The sequence below is a fragment of the Falco peregrinus genome, chromosome 4, assembly GCF_023634155.1.
Source record: "Falco peregrinus isolate bFalPer1 chromosome 4, bFalPer1.pri, whole genome shotgun sequence".
Taxonomy (NCBI): Eukaryota; Metazoa; Chordata; class Aves; order Falconiformes; family Falconidae; genus Falco; species Falco peregrinus.
The window spans coordinates 42998289-43015579 of NC_073724.1; the positions used below are offsets into that span (position 1 = coordinate 42998289).

Consider the following 17291-nt stretch of genomic DNA (forward strand, 5'->3'; position numbering starts at 1 on the left):
AAAACCCAGCTGGTGCCGCCCGGCTGCGGAGCCACCCCCGACGGCAGCCGCCCTCCCGCTCCAGCCCCGCCCGGCACCGAGGCGCCGCGCCGGCAGCACGGGGCAGCCGGCCGGGAGGGGGCGGCCGCCCCTCGCGCAGGTGTCGCACGGCCCGGTTGGGGGGGGGACCCCGGGGACGCGGTGCCGAAGGCCCGGCCGCCGCCGCTGCAGACCCGCCCCGGCAGGGACGAGCCAGGGCGATGGGGGCGCCGGGAGTAGGACTGTGCCTCCGCCGCCCCCCCCGCTAACGACGGCGGCCGCTGGCGGGGCCCGGGCCGCGCGGCCCTCCCCGCCGCCGGTGGACTACGCTTCCCACCGTGCTTTGCGGGCGGCCCGGCCGGTTTCCGGTGGCGCGTGGTTTCCGGAGCGGATCGGAACCCGGAGTCCGGATCCGATCCGGGTCTGGCCATTCCCCAAGCAGGTAACGCCGGTCCCCCGCGCTCGCGCCCGCCGCGCCCCACCCCGCCCCGGCCCACGCGCGGCACTCCCCACGCGGGACCCCCGCCCCGCCGCCCCGCGCCCGGCCCGCGCGGCTCGGCCCCCGCGCCTCCGCTCGCCGCCCCGCCGCTCCCCGGCCGCGCGGGGCCGAGGCGGGGGCGGCGGCGAGGGCTCCCGGGGCGGCGGCGGCTCCCGGCGTGGCGGCGGCGGCGGCCCCGCCGCCTCCTCCTCCGCCGCCGCCGCCTCCTCCATGCCGCCTGTTCTTTGTTACAGCGGCCGTGCCGCGGCGCGCGGAGGGAGGGCAGTAGCGAGGGGGGCGAGGCGGGTCCGAGGCAAAACCCGGCGGAGCCGCTCCCGGATCCCGGGCCGGGGCCCGCCGCCCGTCGGGCTCCTGGCGGCTGCGGCGCGGTCCCGCCACTCAGCGCCGGCCGTGCCCGCGCTGAGGCCTCCCGCCGGCCCCGCTCGCACACACGCACGCACCCCGCGGCGCCGGGAGGCTCCGGCCCCGCCGCCGGGCTGCGCCTTGCCGGGCGCCGGCCCCGGCAGCGTGTCAGGCGGGCTGGGGGGGGTGGTGGCGGCGGGGCGCGGGGGCTGTGTGACGGCGGCGGGGGCGGGGGGGGTGTCCCCGCAGGCGGGGCTCGGCCGGTAAGGCCGTTGGTCCGGGGCGGGCGCGGGCCCTGTGAGGGAAACGGCCCCTCTGGGGCTGGTGCCGCCGGCAGCGGCGTTTCCCCGGCGGCAGCCGGGGCGAGGGGCTGCGGTCGCCGCGGGGCGGCCGAGCCGCGGGAGCGAGGAGCGCCCCGGGGGGGTGGAGGGAGTCGCTTCCAGGTGTGAGGGCGCGAACCCCGGGGGAGGGGGCGGCAGGTTCCCCCGAGCTTGGGAACCGGGGCCGGCGGCGCTGCCCGGCCCTGCCCGGGCTCCGGGTGCGCGCCGCCTGGGAGAAGGTGCGGTGCGTTCGCTGCCAGACAAAAGGAAGAAAAGCCCCGGCCGGCAGTGCTCCCCGCGGACACGGCCTCTGCAATGCGCTCGTTTTCTGCTCGCGTTCATTAAACTTCGCGTGTGCTTTATTCAGCCTGGGCAGCGTGAGGTTGCAACGCTGGGAAGGGCAGGTGGTGTGAACTCAGCACCCGCTCTGTTACTGTGCTTCCCCTTACTGCTGTGGAAATTGTCCCCCTCCCCCTTCCCAACAATAACTGATGGAGTGGTTGTAGATTTGTGTGGATACAAGGTCTCAACGTAGTTTACCAGATATTCTGCCAGATAGCTTCTGATTACTTCGAACAGTAGCGTGAACAAATTAGGCTACATTATGAAGATGACAATGTGTATTTTTAAGCGTGTTCTGCTTGCACATGTGTATTTGCAGTAACCATCCTCTTGTGTTTTCTGGTTACTTATTCACCTTAGCAGAAGCCCATTTTAGAACTTTAATGGAAAACTGAAGAAAGGGAAACTTCTGTTTTACTTTGTTGGTCATTAAATTCAAATACAGGTTTTTTTAGGGATTTGGTTTATTTTTTAATTCTTCTTAACTATTTTTTTTTTAAATCCATTTGCAATATCAAAATTACTCAACTTACCACTGAAACCCGATTTCTTTCTTCAGCAGATTATAAGGGGAAGGTATGTTTTTTACACCCGGTCTTACATTTTTGGATAGCTTACAGCTCAGGTGGTTCCCCGACACTAATACTGCAGCACATCATGCTCCACAGGCAGATACCTGTGACACCGCAGCCCCTCCGTGTCTTCATCTGGGTTCCCGCCAAAAGTGTCCAGAGGCCTGTGTTGCAGCTGGAGTTTGTGTGCTTAGCTGTGTGCTTTACACTGGGCACAAAGTCACTCAGTTAATTATACAAGCAGCTTTTTTACTGCTGTCAGAATGAGGCCTTGTACCTGTGGTCTAGTTTCTTCTACGTAGCTTTTCACTTGATTATTCACTGCTTGGTGATTGGTCTCTGGTTTATATAAAAGTATCTGGTATTCCCAGAAGCTTTGATTACCTCTGCAAGACAAGAACGTAACTGCATGCAGTAGGATGAGTTAATTTCATGGAATATTTTTCTGATATGAATGATTGAAAAGGAAATCAGACATGGGTCAGAGCAACAGCAGATGAGGGTAAAAAACTCTGAAGTCTGTCTTCAGTGCTATCATGTGAGCTAGCGTGGCCATTGTGTGATTGCATTTACCAGATAGAGTGGGTGGCATAATGTCATTTATTTAAAAAACTCTTGGGAAATACAGTTGAGATTTGTGAGTTTTGAAGCCTACGAGTGAGAAGCAGTATGTGTCTGCAAAGCAGAATTGTTAGAGCCATTTTGGGGCAGTTCTTCCTTTCTTACGCTTTCAGTAAAGTACGGAGGGGGGGGGAAAAAAGGACCACATGAGAATTTGTAACAAGGTGCAGATACTAATGCAAGGTGGTCCTCTTTTTTTGCACTTGCATGTTGAGGTGTGAGTTTATTTGATAGACAATACATTACCTGTTCCTGTTTATTTCAAAGCATAGCAGGTCATTGTGCTGAACATAGGAAAGACACATGACAAATCAGAAATGTTGTGATGTGGAAAACAGAAGTACTTGCTGCAAAAATGAAAATTGCCCTAATGCAGATAATAGCTGTAATGTAGTGTCCTTACCAACTACGCGAGGTGTGTTTGAGGGACCTTTACGTTTTCTCCCCATCACCTTGAACAACATTTATGCTACTATGATTTCTCCGCCCCTTTGTTGCTATTCTCGTCTGATGGCCCCTAAAACAAGACTGATGTTGCTGCTTCTGTAATACTGCATGTCATCAGTCTGTTATTTGTGAAGAATGTGACACAGGAAAGTCCTAGAAAGAGAATGCCTTTGACAAGCAGGTCACACAGCAGTATTGCTCATCTTGCTGCAGTGTCCCCTGCATATCTGAACCATTGACCAAGAAGACTATTTGTTAATTCAGCCATATTTAGGATTAAAGTCTTGTCAGGAAACAACCTATCTAAAAATAACTGGACATACACCTCTTGAAATAGTGCAGAGCATCCTCAGTACATCTTGGTTAAAAAGCAAAACAGAACAATTTTTTACATCAGCCTACAATGTGCTTTCTGTGGCTTGTTTTGCACAATTGTACTCTGGGTTTCCCTAAATACCTGTTGCATTGTCAGTGCTTTCAGAAAAAGAACTTTTGGGAAATTCCCTGAATTGCTGCTTGTGCTCAGCACTGGACTTTTGTATAAATGCTTTATTATATGAGTTTAGTCCCCAAAAGCTGTAGCTGAGAAAGGCCTAGCCTGTGCCACAGACAATGCTGGCCCCTTATTGGGGCAGTGGGTATTAGGAGGGATCGTGCTGTTGACATTAGGTGGAGTTGGGGAAGGTAGGGCTTGGAATGGGCTGTGGGGGAATGCTAGGGTGGCCAGACTTGGTGGCCAAAATCCTTCTTAGGCTGCTGCTTAGATGACGGAGCAGCAGGAGGCAAGAGCCTCAGCGACCAGGTGCCCCTTTATATTCCCATCAGTTGACTTCCTGGCTGTCCACCCAGCACATCTCTGTGTGGTGGTGGACTGTCCTTTGCTAACTGGGAGTATCCTGCCGATTGGTGAAGGAACCTGTTTGCTGCTTGTGGTGGAGGCTTGAGGGAGAGTGGAGCATGGGTGCAGCTGGCTGCTGCTTATCAGACACGGCTTCCTGGCATGTGCAGGTGCCATTGTAGCTTTAGCATCGGATTTGACACAAGTACAGAGTCCTTCCTGAAACGGTGAAAGGGGTTGTGTGGGACAGGGACTTCACTTGCGCTGAGAAGTCAGTAGAGCTGGTACCTGTGCAGAAGTAGCTGCTGCTCCAGGCTCCAGCCTGAAGCATATCCATGGCCCAGCCAGGCAGAGCGCCTGAAGCATCAGTGGTCAAGAATAAACTTGTTAACGGGAAGTCCTGCTTCTACACTGATGCTGAGTAACGGCCATGCTTGTGTGTATCTTTAACTTTGCTTCTGTTGTTACAGTAGCACATGCTTTATCTTTTTTCCAAGGGGGCTCAGCTGGCTTGGTGTGTCTTTGGTCATGTTTCCTCCCTTCCTGTCCTACTCCCCCTCATGGGTTCAGTCTCTTACTCCTTCCTGTTCTCTTCTTGACCAATGTGCTTGCTGTTTCTGCAGCCTCATTCTGTCGTAGCTCTGGGTCATGATCTTCGACTTGCTTTGCCTCTCACTGGGCGTTGGGAAAATTGATTATTGGAAGAGGAGAGCCTTGTCATGGTTAGAAAAGGGAAAACTATCTTCTAGATTCTGCTTGTGCCCTGATCTTAGCCACACATAATCAGATTATTTGCCAACCATAATTTAGACTGTCTAGACATCATTGAGGAGCAATAGATAGTGTTTATGCAAGTTTTTAATGCATACCTCCAAAACTGATTTATGTAAGTGAATATAGATTATCCTTATTCTATGGGTGAAAGTAAATTGGTGAGTTACCATTCATGGAAGGTCAGTGACAGAGACTGGATTTTTTCCAGGTTTTCTGACGCCCTTTACCACAGTATAGCTTTGCCTTTGAAAGAAATCTGTGATCGTATCTACAGGTTTTAGGTTCTTAAGATTAATGTCTTAAGTAATCCACCCTTCATAGATAACTTTTTAAACTACTGTTCAATAAAATGTTCCATTGAACCAAATGGGCCTTGTTTCTGCAGCGGTTGTTGCTGGCCTGGATTAGTCCCCTCGCTCTGCTCGTTCTGAGGCTCTGTGGGAGCTTATAGCAGGGGACACAGGGGTGGCTGGAGGTTGGTGAGGGAAGGGATGGGGAATGGCATGAGGCAGCATGGCCTCGCCGAGAAATGGCTGTGAACCTGCAGACATGTAGGCTTCCTGGTAGTGACTTCAGCAATACATGTAATGATACAGCAGTCACTGGGGGATTTTTAGCAACTTCAATTCCTTTAACTTTTCACTGATACTCCTGGAGGGGCAGTAATGTGTTTGGGTATGCTCTGGGCCAGTCAGCATCATTAGTCCATAAAGGGGTGTTTCCATAATACAGAAGGTAAAAGTCATCCAGAACTAACTTCGTCTTTGTATTTTGACAGGTTTGAAAAATGGCTGAAGATGGCAGTGATGAGACTATGTTTATTTGTAAGTATTAAAAGGGAAAATTAACTTTCATGATGTGACCTGTCTACTCAGAATGATTGAAGACTAAAACAGACTAAGTTTTTATTTAGGAAAATATTTATGTAAAAGAGGCTCAAACAGCTTATGGAGGAGTAGAGAGAAAGTTGCTCATTTTAAGCATACACATTCTCCCAGTTTTGTTGGCAAACACAGAGACCTCTGAACGTGAGTTAGCAGAATAGATTTGTAATGGTTGAAGTAAGTGAGATTGAAGGCCTGACAGTAGTTTAAGCCTTTCATTTATACAGCCAGCTTTAGCACCCAGGGGTGTCTGTGGGGAACTCTGACCTCTAGCCTGAGTTGAAGATCTGCAGCTCCACAGGAGGGTGCAGGCTCATTATTCTTTCTGGACAAGCCCAGCTGGAGATGCACCGACTGCCCTGACGAGTTTCACTCATGGCATTCACTGTGTTTTCTTGTGCCCCTGGGCCAGTGCTTCATGCAGCTCAGCTCTGTGGTCTGTCTTCTGTGTAGCCCTGTATGCTGCGTCGGGCTCAGTGACCTGGCATCTGGACTTGTGGGGTCATGACATGTGAAGAGAGGCTGCAGCGGTGGTGTGCCCAGGGACTGTGGTGGGCAGTATCCCATGCCTGATGGAGCTTGGCTAGTAGGCATGTTTCCCAGTGGCATACTAGCCCCTGCAGCTTCTCTTTTTTCACCAGCCTGGATATGTAGGATCTGGTGTCACAACAGAAAAAAGCAGAGTCCACTCACCTGCTTGAATTAGCAGAGAGGACCCAGATACTGTGGAACCTATCTGGAAGAGCAAAATGAAGCATACATCACCGGTCGTATGGATCCACAGCCTTTTACTCCTGATGGCTCCACAGCTGTACATTAACCTTATGGCAACTATGCTGGAAAGTTCCACTTTTCCCTCCACCACAGATTCACCAGGTTTCTTTCAAAAATAGTGTTGACTCAGTAGGCAATCTTGCTGAGTTGCAGGTACCAGTAGTGAAGTTACCTTATCTTCCACTTCATAAAAAGACGCTGGAGGATAGCAACAGGGATTAGGATGTGACACCCTAATTTGTACAGAAAGAAGGTGTCACACAACATGGTTTTCCCCCTTCCAGTGGGGAGACCGGTCATTTCTTTAGCTTTCTTGTGCTTTCTGTAAGTTTTTTCCATGGGATATGGGAACTGCTTTTGTTCTGAAAAAATAAGTTGTTGTAAATGATACTATGCACTCCCATAGTTAGCATAATTGAATATATATTTCATAGACCTAAGAGAGTTTTTGAGTATTTTTTGATAGAAGTCTGTGAATATACTCCCCCCAGGGTATTTTACCATTTGTCCCATGCTTAGTTTTGTATTTCTCTAGTGGCTGTAATCTCTTGAAAGTGTCACATATGGTGAGCATAACAGCCTTGGGGGTATGTCTGCTGTAAGGTGCCCCTTAGATTTTGAGAGGCATACTACACAGTATCAATGTCGTATTCCCCCCACTATGATCATTCATTTGCAAAGGAGCGAGAGGAATGTGTAGCTTATTCTTGCATGTAGTTTTGGATAGTGCTGTGTGCACTTTGTTGAACCTGTGCAGTGGCTATCTTTGCAGAAGTAAGGGGCGCCTAGATGCGGTCAAAAGATAAGGGGAATGACAAAGTGCTTAATTTCCTTTGGCAGCAAAGCCCTTCTAAGAAGTTGTCGCTCCGGCTATTCCTTCCTGTCCCCATTGGTTATGATAACCCTTTGTGGTTGATAATCCAGTTCTTTTCAGCAGTCTGGTTTACACATTCCTTTGTGGCTCCTGTGCCTTCTCTGGAAATTTGTATGTAGCCCAGATTATTTCAGCAGTATTAAGCTCAGTGTGAGCTACAGGCCCACCTAAGGGTGGTAGTGGTACAGTAAACAGTGTGGGACAGCTGTAGGCTTCGTTTTGATGTTGGTGCTATGTGAATAGCACATGCCTGCAGGTCCTTTCCTCCGATACAGCTATCTGCTGCTGTACAGCAAACTGGACTGCGAAATTCATTCAACTGAAAAATAAACTGATGGGAAAAGCTGATTGTTTCGTTCCTTGGTTCACCAGAGGGCATCACAAACAGCTGTACAGGAAGCAGCAGCCAGGCTTGGGGGTTACACCACATACATTTGACAAACCAGCTTGGATTTTCACTGCTAAGCTGTTCTGTTGCCAGAAGAAGCAGCAACACGGAGCTGTGCATTATAGTTTGGGATCCCTTTTCCATGTCTTAGAATAAATCATTTTTTTAGTTCACTGGGACAGATGCTGCAAGGGAGAGGTTTCCAGTTAGGAGTACAGAGTAGCTTTGCCAGAGGGGACATACCCTGGAATGACATGGCTTTTGTCCTGTTCTCTTCCCAAACAAAGCATAACCACCATAACTTTGCATCCTTACTGAAGTTACCTCACTTGCCCTTGTGAGTGTGGAGCTCAGATGAAAATCACGCTATAGGAATATAACCCTTATGTGATGATCTCTTCTTAAGCTGCATTAGTAGCTGACCAGGCAGGGCAGTTTGACAGCTGTTTTTCACAGTGAAGCAATGTGTATGTGTGTGAAATCCTGTTAAGTTGGCTTATTTTAGAAAGCCTCAAATTACCTTGGTCTGGAAATTGTTCCTTAGGAACTATTCAGTTCTGACTAATTTACAGCCACTTAATAAACTAAAAGTTAATTTAGGTAAGCTGACCGTGAATTAAAAAGTGGCCAAAGTGTGTTGCGCAGCCAGCTGGCTTGTTTGGAAAGGCACCAGAAGGTATCTTGGAGGTATCTCTCCCTGCGCTGTGAGTGAGGAGCACGAGCGGGCCAGGCATGGCTCCAGGCAAAGCTGGGTTCCCACAGTATGCTGTGCCTGTCGAGGCCCTGTGCCAGTCCCACTGCTGGTACTCAGTTTATGCCTCCTGGTGCTCAAATGACCATGCTACCCAAGCTGTTTCTGAAAGCCTGGGTTCTGGTGAAGGTGGTAATGTGGTTTTCTTCAGTTGCTAGATGTTATGGCACTTTACCTGACAAATAATGCCACCTTTAAGTAGAATATTGACTGCGGATGCAAGGCAATTATTTTCCTTTGAAACAGAATTTAAACAATTGTATTTGGACAGTACTGATCATGGTGTGTGTTATCTCACCTAGAGGTGCCAGCTATCAACTTGTTCAATTATACATGGTTTTTAAAGTAATATAAACAAACATCTGCCTCTGTATGTACGTACTTTGCCTGGTGCTTGGTTTTGTATTTGGCTTTTGAAAGGAGGTGGCAGCGGTCCTACAGTGAAAGTATTTTCCATCAACCCTTCTGTACGCTGTCTGCTTCCTTGCAGGGTGTGAGGACTGTGGGCAGTACCATGATTCAGAGTGTCCAGAACTGGGCCCAGTGGTGACAGTCAAAGACTCCTTTGTATTGAGCAGGGCAAGGTAAGGAACGTTTATGTTACTTCTGACTAACCCCCCATGTTAGTTCTTTAAAACGCATTTGCTGTTTAATGGGTGTCACGCTGACAGCTGAAAAATGAAGTCCCGATGTATGGAGAGCACGTGGCCTTGATTAAATAGAAAAACTGATGCATACGCTTAAGTGCTTTACTGAACTGAAGCCGAAAAACAACTTGCTGCTCATCGGGACTTGGCTTCTTTGCTGAGGTTTCTGCCACAAAGTTAGATAGTGCCAGGTGGGGTGATGTCTTCTGTCTTAGTCAAGTACCTGCAACTTTTTCCCCTCCTCAGATATACCATATTAGTTTTAGAGAAGTGTATGAGAATTTCTCATTCTTATGAATGGTTCTGTTCTCCTGCTTGGTATAACCTCGGTAGTTCCTCCACTATGCAAACCAAGTTGTTTATCCTGGAAGGCAAACAGTTTGTCAGGCATGAGTTGCCATTAATCAATCCAGAGTGACTGTTTCCAGTCACTTTCTCCTCATGAGCCGATAAATGCCTCCCAAAAGGTCTTGTTCCTTGATTTTCATAGGGACTGAAGTGAGGCTGACCAACCTGTAGTTCCTTGTATCATCCTTTTGGCTTTTTTTAAAGATGGGTGCAACATTTGTCTTCAGTCATTGGGGACCTCCCCTGATGCCCATGATCTTTCCAAGACAATAGAGAATAGTCTCACTATGGTGTTGGAGTGCTCTGTCAGCACCCTCAGGTGCAACCCATCAGGTCCCTGGACTTACATGAGTGAAGCGCTTTCAAGCAATCACTGATTTGGCCTCTTCCGCTGCTTGTGGGTTTTCCTCTATGTTTGTTTATAAATCCTCATGGAAGTTAGGGTATGTTGATCAAAACACTTTGCTGTCACTGGAGATGGGAGAAATAGATGTTGACTTCTTTCTTCCATGGCTTCTGGCAGTGTTGTCCCATGTGTAGCTGGGTTTTTTTTTTCCCTCAATTCTCTCTTCAATTTTTAGATCATCTCTGCCTTCTAATTTGGAGATAAGGCAATTGGAAGATGGGACCGAAGGAGTGTTTGCTCTCACTCAGCTAGTGAAGCGTACCCAGTTTGGCCCATTTGAATCCAAGAGAGTTGCCAAGCTGGAAAAAGAATCAGTTTTCCCCCTAAAGGTAAGACATGACACATGAAAAGCAGTAACAAGGAGTCAGTTTTACCTGTGATGAATTTATGCCATCTGACACTATGGGGGGGGAAAATGTGTGTAGGGGCGTTATTTGGGACACCTTTTAGGCATGCCCTGCCATGGACTAGCTAAACAAGCATCGTCAAGATGGAGGGACAGAGCATACCCTCAGCAAGTTTGCTGACGATACAAAACAGGAAGGAGTGGCTGATTCACCAGAAGGCTGCGCTGCCATTCAGCAAGACCTTGACAGGCTGGAGAGTTGGGCGAAGAGGAACCTTACGAAGTTCAACAAAGGCAAGTGTAGGGTTCTGCACCTAAGCAGAAACAACGCCATGCACCAGTACAGGCTGGGGGCTGACCTGCTGGAAACCATTTTGCGATAGACCTGGAAGTCCTGGTGGACAGCAAGCTGGTCGTAAGGGCACACTGCTGGATCATGGTTAAGAAGGCCAACGGGATCCTGGGGTACGTTAGGAGGAGCATGGCCAGCAGGTTAAGGGAGGTTATTCTTCCCCCCTACTCTGCCCTGGTGAGGCTGCATCTGGAGCACTGGGCTCCTTGGTTCAAGAGAGACGGGGAACTACTGGAGAGGGTTGAGCAGACGGCTATGAAGATGATTAGGGGACTGGAGCATCTCCCTTATGAAGAAAGGCTGAGAGAGCTGGTCCTCTAGATACACAAATACCTTAAGGGTGGGTATCAAGAGGATGGGACCAGACTCTCTGGGCAATGGGCAGAAACTGAAACACACAAGTTCCATCTGAATATGAGGAAAAACTTCTTTACTTTGAGGGTGACAGAGCACTGGAACAGGCTGCCCAGGGAGGTTGTGGAGTCTTCTTCCCTGGAGACATCCAAAACCTGCCTGTATGTGATCCTGTGCAACCTGCTGTAGGTGAACCTGCTTTAGCAGGGGGTTGAACTACTCCAGAGGTCCCTTCCAACCCTGACCGTTCTGTGATTCTGAAAATACAGAAGAACCAAACTAGAGGCTTGTTCTGCATGTTTGAAGTGAACATCCTTGTAGGAGATAGGGCTAGGATACAGTCAGCAAAACTGCTTATCTTCCACCTTCTGCATGTGATGATACAAGAGAGACGACTATGGTAGTTAATTTCGGTTGTTTTAAATGAGTCTCTTCAATGTCATTGTATTTGCTTGATGAGTGACATATGCATTAGGTTTATGGAATGTGCAGAATATATTTTTTTTGTCTTGCATTTGTTTTATTCTTCTCTTGACAGTTTTGGTAGGAAAAATGCTATGGTAAAAATTTAATTAACTCTTAGTTTTCAGTAATACCTAACGCAGAAGTAAAAATTTAGAAATGTGACTTGGGTTGATGAGTGTTTCACAGCATGCTGTTTGGATTCCCCTCCATTCTTTTGTATTCAGTCATTCATATTTTTTGAGAAACTGGTGGCTATAGCAAGAATTCTTAGGATCGAAGTTCAGTTTGTTTCCATCCTGCCCCAGTAGTCTCTCAGACTTACTCATCTGTAGATGTGACTGATATATGAAACATGCCTGATGCAAGTGTTGAGGCTTTCTTTGTCTCTGATGTACATTGAATGGGAGCCATTGCAAAAGCAGAAAATAAAAATTCTTCTTAACTTTGTACTATTTGTTAGGGTTTTATTACGTAAATATTTTGCTTGGCAGGTGTTCCAGAAGGATGGGCCCCTGGTATATTTTGACACCTCAAATGAAGATGATTGCAACTGGATGATGATGGTGCGACCAGCCACCGAATACGAGCATCAAAACTTAACTGCCTTCCAGCATGACAATGATATTTACTTCACCACCTCCCAGGACATCCCACCAGGAACTGAGCTGCGAGTGTGGTATGCAGCTTTTTACGCCAAAAAAATGGAAAAGCCAGTGCTGAAGCAGGTCACTAGTATTGCCAATGGTATGTGTGGGGGCCTTTTTTCCTTCCTAAGGGCCCAGTCCTGATAGGGACTGATAGTTGCCAAACTGTTGTAGTTGGCAGTGCTGTTTATCAGATAGGCTATGACCCTGAGTTTGGTAGCCTTTAGAGTCAGGCTAACCTGTGTACATGGTTGCACTACAAGAAAAAAACATAGATTCTACATTTTTCACCATGGTATATCTGAGATTTTGAAAATGGATGGCCTAGTTGATGAATCAGCCTCTTCAGTGTGAACAAACCGGGTAAATAGTTCTTATCTAAAGAACTGGTGGTTGCGTCAACATTTCTGGATAGAAGAGCAAAGGAACCCAAGTGTAGTGTAAGTCTAAAGGCATACCCAGATTTGCTAAAGAAGCCATTCTTTTTTAATAGTGAAAATGTTTTGGTTTTGCTCAAACTGTTACACAGTTTTAAAAAAATACTTTTATCTTATGCAGCCTTACGTGGGACCCACTAGAATAAGATAAGCTCAAGAGTGAACTGCCATTCCACATGATCGCTTGTGCATTGTCAAAAAAAGGCAGCAGATATTTTAGAATCTGAATTAGAATTGCTAGAAGTCTTTTGTTCCTCTGCCCCTTCATTTTCTTCAACTTTTGCATTTCTACATTTAAAAGGCATGTGATCCTTTAGCATTGCAAGGGTATTTTCTTTCTGCTCTTGAGTTGGAAGTACTTCCTGAATGGTATTACTGCTACACTGAGTATAATTTGGGGTGACAAATGGCTTGAGGAGAGGCTGTTGCTATCAGCATGCTTTATGGCTCATCTTGATGGTAAGCACAGTCTTACGTGGTACAGCTGAATCAGTGCAGTTAACAGGTTTCTGAATTCTAAGCTGTTTCCAGTTGGTATTGAAACTGAGAGGTTTCATCTTTTTCCTCTTTAGTTTAACCTATTTGTGTATTTTTATGTATATGGGTATTTAGAAATATTGTTTAGGTACATCCTGCTTTCTCTGTTCAGCACTTTCACTTTACAGTCCAGAATATGAAAGGCACATTGTATGAGGTTCAGGCATAAGAATGTCCTGTTTAGGATTTTGCAGGAGAATGTTTTTTGTAGGCCTGCTATAGGGCAAATTTTCTGACTGTGGTTACTGCCCTCAGCACAGAGCAAGAGAATCAAAGGTCTGGAAAGTAAAGGAACTGTTTTTCCTCTTCACAGATATGTGCTTGGTAGTGACAGAGTCTGATAAAGAGGGGAATAAAATCTCTTCAAAACCTTCGTCTGCTGTCTTCCCCCATAAAAAACCGAAGAAATCCAGCATACCAGCAGCCGATCCAGCAGGTATGCGAAATTATGGTATTTGTAAGGGAGGCAGAGGACAGGTATAGATCTGAAGAGCTGTTAGGTGTAGCACTTCTATGTAGATACTATGGTTATATAACTTTCAGCAAATGTTAATTTAGAGAGGATTTGAAAGACTGGATTATTCTTTTCATGGGCATGGTGCTTAAAATACATATGCAGGTTAAAAAATGACAGAGGGGCAAATAAACCTTTAGGCAGATGATTTTCATGAAAACCTCAATTCCTGACTTTGGAGGTGGTTATTGTTGGGATGGGGCCTTTTCCAAAGAAAATCTTCAGATACTCTGTGCAAAGTGTAATGGTTAAATGATCAGGCTCTAGAAGAAAACATGAGACCATGAGTGAGTGTAAGAACTGTTTGGAAATGACAAGAACATTGGTCATCCCCAAATTAAAATAATAGCAGAAGCCTAATAGCATTCAGACTGTTCTAGATTACAGGAATTCATATTTAGATAAACTTATAAGCAATAGATACTCTTGGCAAAAAGAACATATGGCTCAGGAAATAACTAGAGGTGTCATAGGAACTCGATCCTCAAGGTCAGTTATGAAGCAATGTGCCCCCCACCTCCGTATTCTGTGATAAGTGGAACAATGAAATTAAGAACCTACTTAACACGAATTGCCGTGTCTAACAGGAAACTCCTAGTGTGTAGGGTGGAGAACAGGATCAAAGTACAAATTCTGGGTTTATTCTTTGAAAAGGTTATCTTGTTAAATTTTGCTTACTAATACTAAAAGCAGCCAGGAGAAAAGGAGGAGAGAGATGTGTACAGCGGAATTCATCAGAAGATCCATTGATTTAACTTGGATACTGTCATAGCTAAAATATAAAGTTGACTGAGGGGTTGTCTTTCAGTTTGGCATCATTGATTTTTCCGGGGAGCATGGGTGACTGGACTGTACTGCACTGTGAAGAGTTTGAACAGCCTCTCCTGCATCCTACTGTCTTGAAAGTCTGACTTCAATAGAAACAAAATGCTGCCTCTTACACTTCGGCAACCCTAAGGTGTTCCCACTGATGTAGTGTTTTGGTGTTTCTAAAACAAAATATGCCTCTCTTAATTCTGACTGTTTGCCTAAAGTCATACAAAGCAGTTGCCAACTGCCAGACCTGTGCTTCCAAGTAAACTTGGTTGCCCTGCAGCTGTCCTGGAAGCCCGAACAAGTGGGAACCTAAACAGGACCTGACTCTTCCTGGAAAACCCAGTGCACAGCTAGGGTTTCTAGGTTTCTGCCTGAGGCAGCTAAAGGAGCAAGGGAAGTGTGGAGTCGGGGACAATTTTCCAAGACAGACTTCAGTTTTGCAGATAGTGCTTTTTCAGTTTTATTAGCCTGAAACTCCATGAGACAGATACAGTAGCTTCCATGTTGCTTATTAATCTTGTTGGGGTTTTTTTAAGCTATGCAGAGCCTTGGGGTTTAGGTTTGCTGGTTTTGTCCTTCTGGACAGAGCTCTGAAGATAAGTCCTTTTTGTAGCCTGTGAAGAAGGAATTTCTGGTGCTGAATTGTCTAGTCATTTTTTATTTACTTATTACAGCACAGATGAGATCACACCCCTGTACTGCAGAACGCTTGTAGCAGGGAACCACCTCTGCTTCAGAGAAAGTCTTATTTTTGTTAAAGAGCCAACACTGAAACGGAGGAACTAAGTTTATCATCCCATTACAGATTGGGTCCTCAGGCACAGAGATATGAATGACTTCCTAATGATCATACAGGAAATCTGTGGCAGAAACTGAGACACAGTTTGAATCTCCTGTGTTGCCATTCACCTAAGCCAATTTCAGTGTTGTCCTCCTCCTCTGGAAGCATCTTGTAGATGGTGGAATATTCAGTTTTGTGTGTACCAAAAAATCTCTGAACCAGTCCAGATTTATCAGATCCTCTTGACAAATTCAGACATATAATCCAAGGACTTAAAAACAATAAGTTATGAACAGAGTAACTATTTTCCTCTTTCTTTTGTTTTTTATTCCAGTTCCATTTTCCCCCAATTTCTTCTTGATCTTCTTTATCTGGTGTGAGCTGATAACATTAATTAAAACATTAATATGGTGTTTTCATAGAAAATCTATTTAATGAAACTGCTCAAACCCAGGTTTTCATTGTCCTCAGCCTTACTTCTGTTAATCCAAATACTCTTACTCTGCAATGCTCTTCACAGAGAGCCAGGAGGCTTCTCCTGCTTTGTCCTCAGCTGACCCAGAAAAGGACTGGTAACCTGGTTTTAAAGGTGCTAAAAATTGCTTTATATTGTGCCTTTGATAATCACAGTTCTTTAGAAAGTGATAAAGAGACTCTCAGGACTTTACAAAAACACTGATACTCTCTCTCCTAGCATCATCTAGTTTCTGTTCTGACTTTTCATCTGATCTGATGTTTCAAGTGTTCATGTTTGGAAAATCCTGAGTTGGTCCCAGCTGCCCCTGTGTGCTTCTTACTGCTTAAATTGTAACTTGTGATACTTGGGGAGTTATTGCAAGATAAACAAAGCTACAGGGATTTACCACCTTCCCATTTTCAAAGATTTTCAGTATTTCCTCTTGTGACTTTAGTGAACGCTTCGGAAGGCAGTGGAGCTGCAGAAGCAGAGTCCAGCCAGTGGATGTGTAAAGTGTGTTCATCTGCTTTCCAAGAGCCTCAGCTGCTGACAGGTAAGAAGTGCTAGAAATTCATGAGAGAGTACTGAGAAGCATCAGGACAATTCTGCTCTTCTTAGAGCAGGACACTGTGAAGCCATGCCCCATCCATGATGCAGTAAGATAAAGTTTTTTATTTTTGTGTTCCTTTAAGAAAAAGGGTAGGTAGAACAGTGATATTTTGGATATAGCAGTGGTCAGTCTCTGAGGAAACAACTGTGATGTTGAATCTAAAATAAAACTGTTGTCTAGAAGATGACGTGAGGATTAGGAATATCAAGGATGGAGAACAGCATGAGCAGTGTATAAGGTCAGTGATACCAGCTTATACTTAGTGATATTGTCTGTCTGGTATTTATGGCACAGATTTAGTAAAGATAATGAGAGACTTTTTTACTGCATTGAATTTACAGCTATTTTATGCACTTTTCAAAAGAACTTAAAATATTTAAGAGCTCTGACCATTTGATGAATAATTTTTGAAAAGGAGACTTGGGCTGCTAAGTAATGTGGGCATTTGGAAAAATGTGTCCATTATTAGGGAGCACAGCCTTTTTGCAGTGATAACGAACAAATCTCTTAAAATAATCCGTCCCTCTGAGTAATTGTTTCAATGTTTAGTAGACTGTATGCTTTTATTTAGGAAGGTATTGTGACTACTTTTGAAATAATTTTAGGTGAATCTGCTAAGTGAGGTTGACCCAATAGATAGGCTTCAGCTGGATCTATCCCTTTGAGTATTTAATGAGCTTCTTTCCTCCTTACTCTCTTTTCTTTCCCATCCACCCAGAGCACTTACTGAGTCACCTGGAACAAGCTAAAGGTGCCCCCCAAACCAGCCAAAATGAGGCTGTTGCAGAGAAAGCTGTAGAGGGTCCCCCTGTGGATCAGCCAGTGATTTGTGATGCAGCCAGTGCCAGTGCAGATACAGACTCAAGGAGGAAGGCCAGGCGGGGAAGAAAGCCCAAAACAGCAAAAGCGGAAGCACCTCTTGTCGTTGCTGAAGAGAAAGATTCTGCAGGTAAAACAAAACTTAAGAAAATGCTAAGCACATATCCCCACATATGTCTGTATTGATGCCTTCTCAGAAAGGTTTAAAAAGTAGCACAGAGGCAAGATGGAGGTATTTAGTTAGATCACTAAAGCAGATGATTTGAAAACTTTGTTAGTTATTTTGGAGGGCCTTGTCTATACTAAATGTTGCG

General features: G+C 46.2%; 1 protein-coding gene across 8 annotated transcripts in view; it reads left to right on the forward strand.

Annotated features, from left to right (window-relative positions):
* Positions 1–343: 343 nt before the first annotated feature.
* Positions 344–17291, forward strand: part of PRDM15 (PR/SET domain 15) — a 38854-nt gene continuing 21906 nt past the window's right edge. For 5 of the 8 annotated variants that reach the window (XM_055802117.1, XM_055802121.1, XM_055802120.1 and 2 more), the window contains exons 1-8: positions 344–460; positions 5552–5597; positions 8935–9028; positions 10021–10174; positions 11854–12106; positions 13294–13416; positions 16003–16101; positions 16877–17107. In XM_055802117.1, coding sequence (XP_055658092.1) covers positions 5561–5597; positions 8935–9028; positions 10021–10174; positions 11854–12106; positions 13294–13416; positions 16003–16101; positions 16877–17107 — 991 coding nt within the window. In that variant the 5' untranslated portion in view covers positions 344–460; positions 5552–5560. Of the gene's footprint in view, positions 461–1509; positions 4436–4457; positions 4722–5551; positions 5598–8934; positions 9029–10020; positions 10175–11853; positions 12107–13293; positions 13417–16002; positions 16102–16876; positions 17108–17291 lie in introns of those variants that run through there. The other 3 variants (XM_055802118.1, XM_055802119.1, XM_055802124.1) reach the window with 3 other exon arrangements.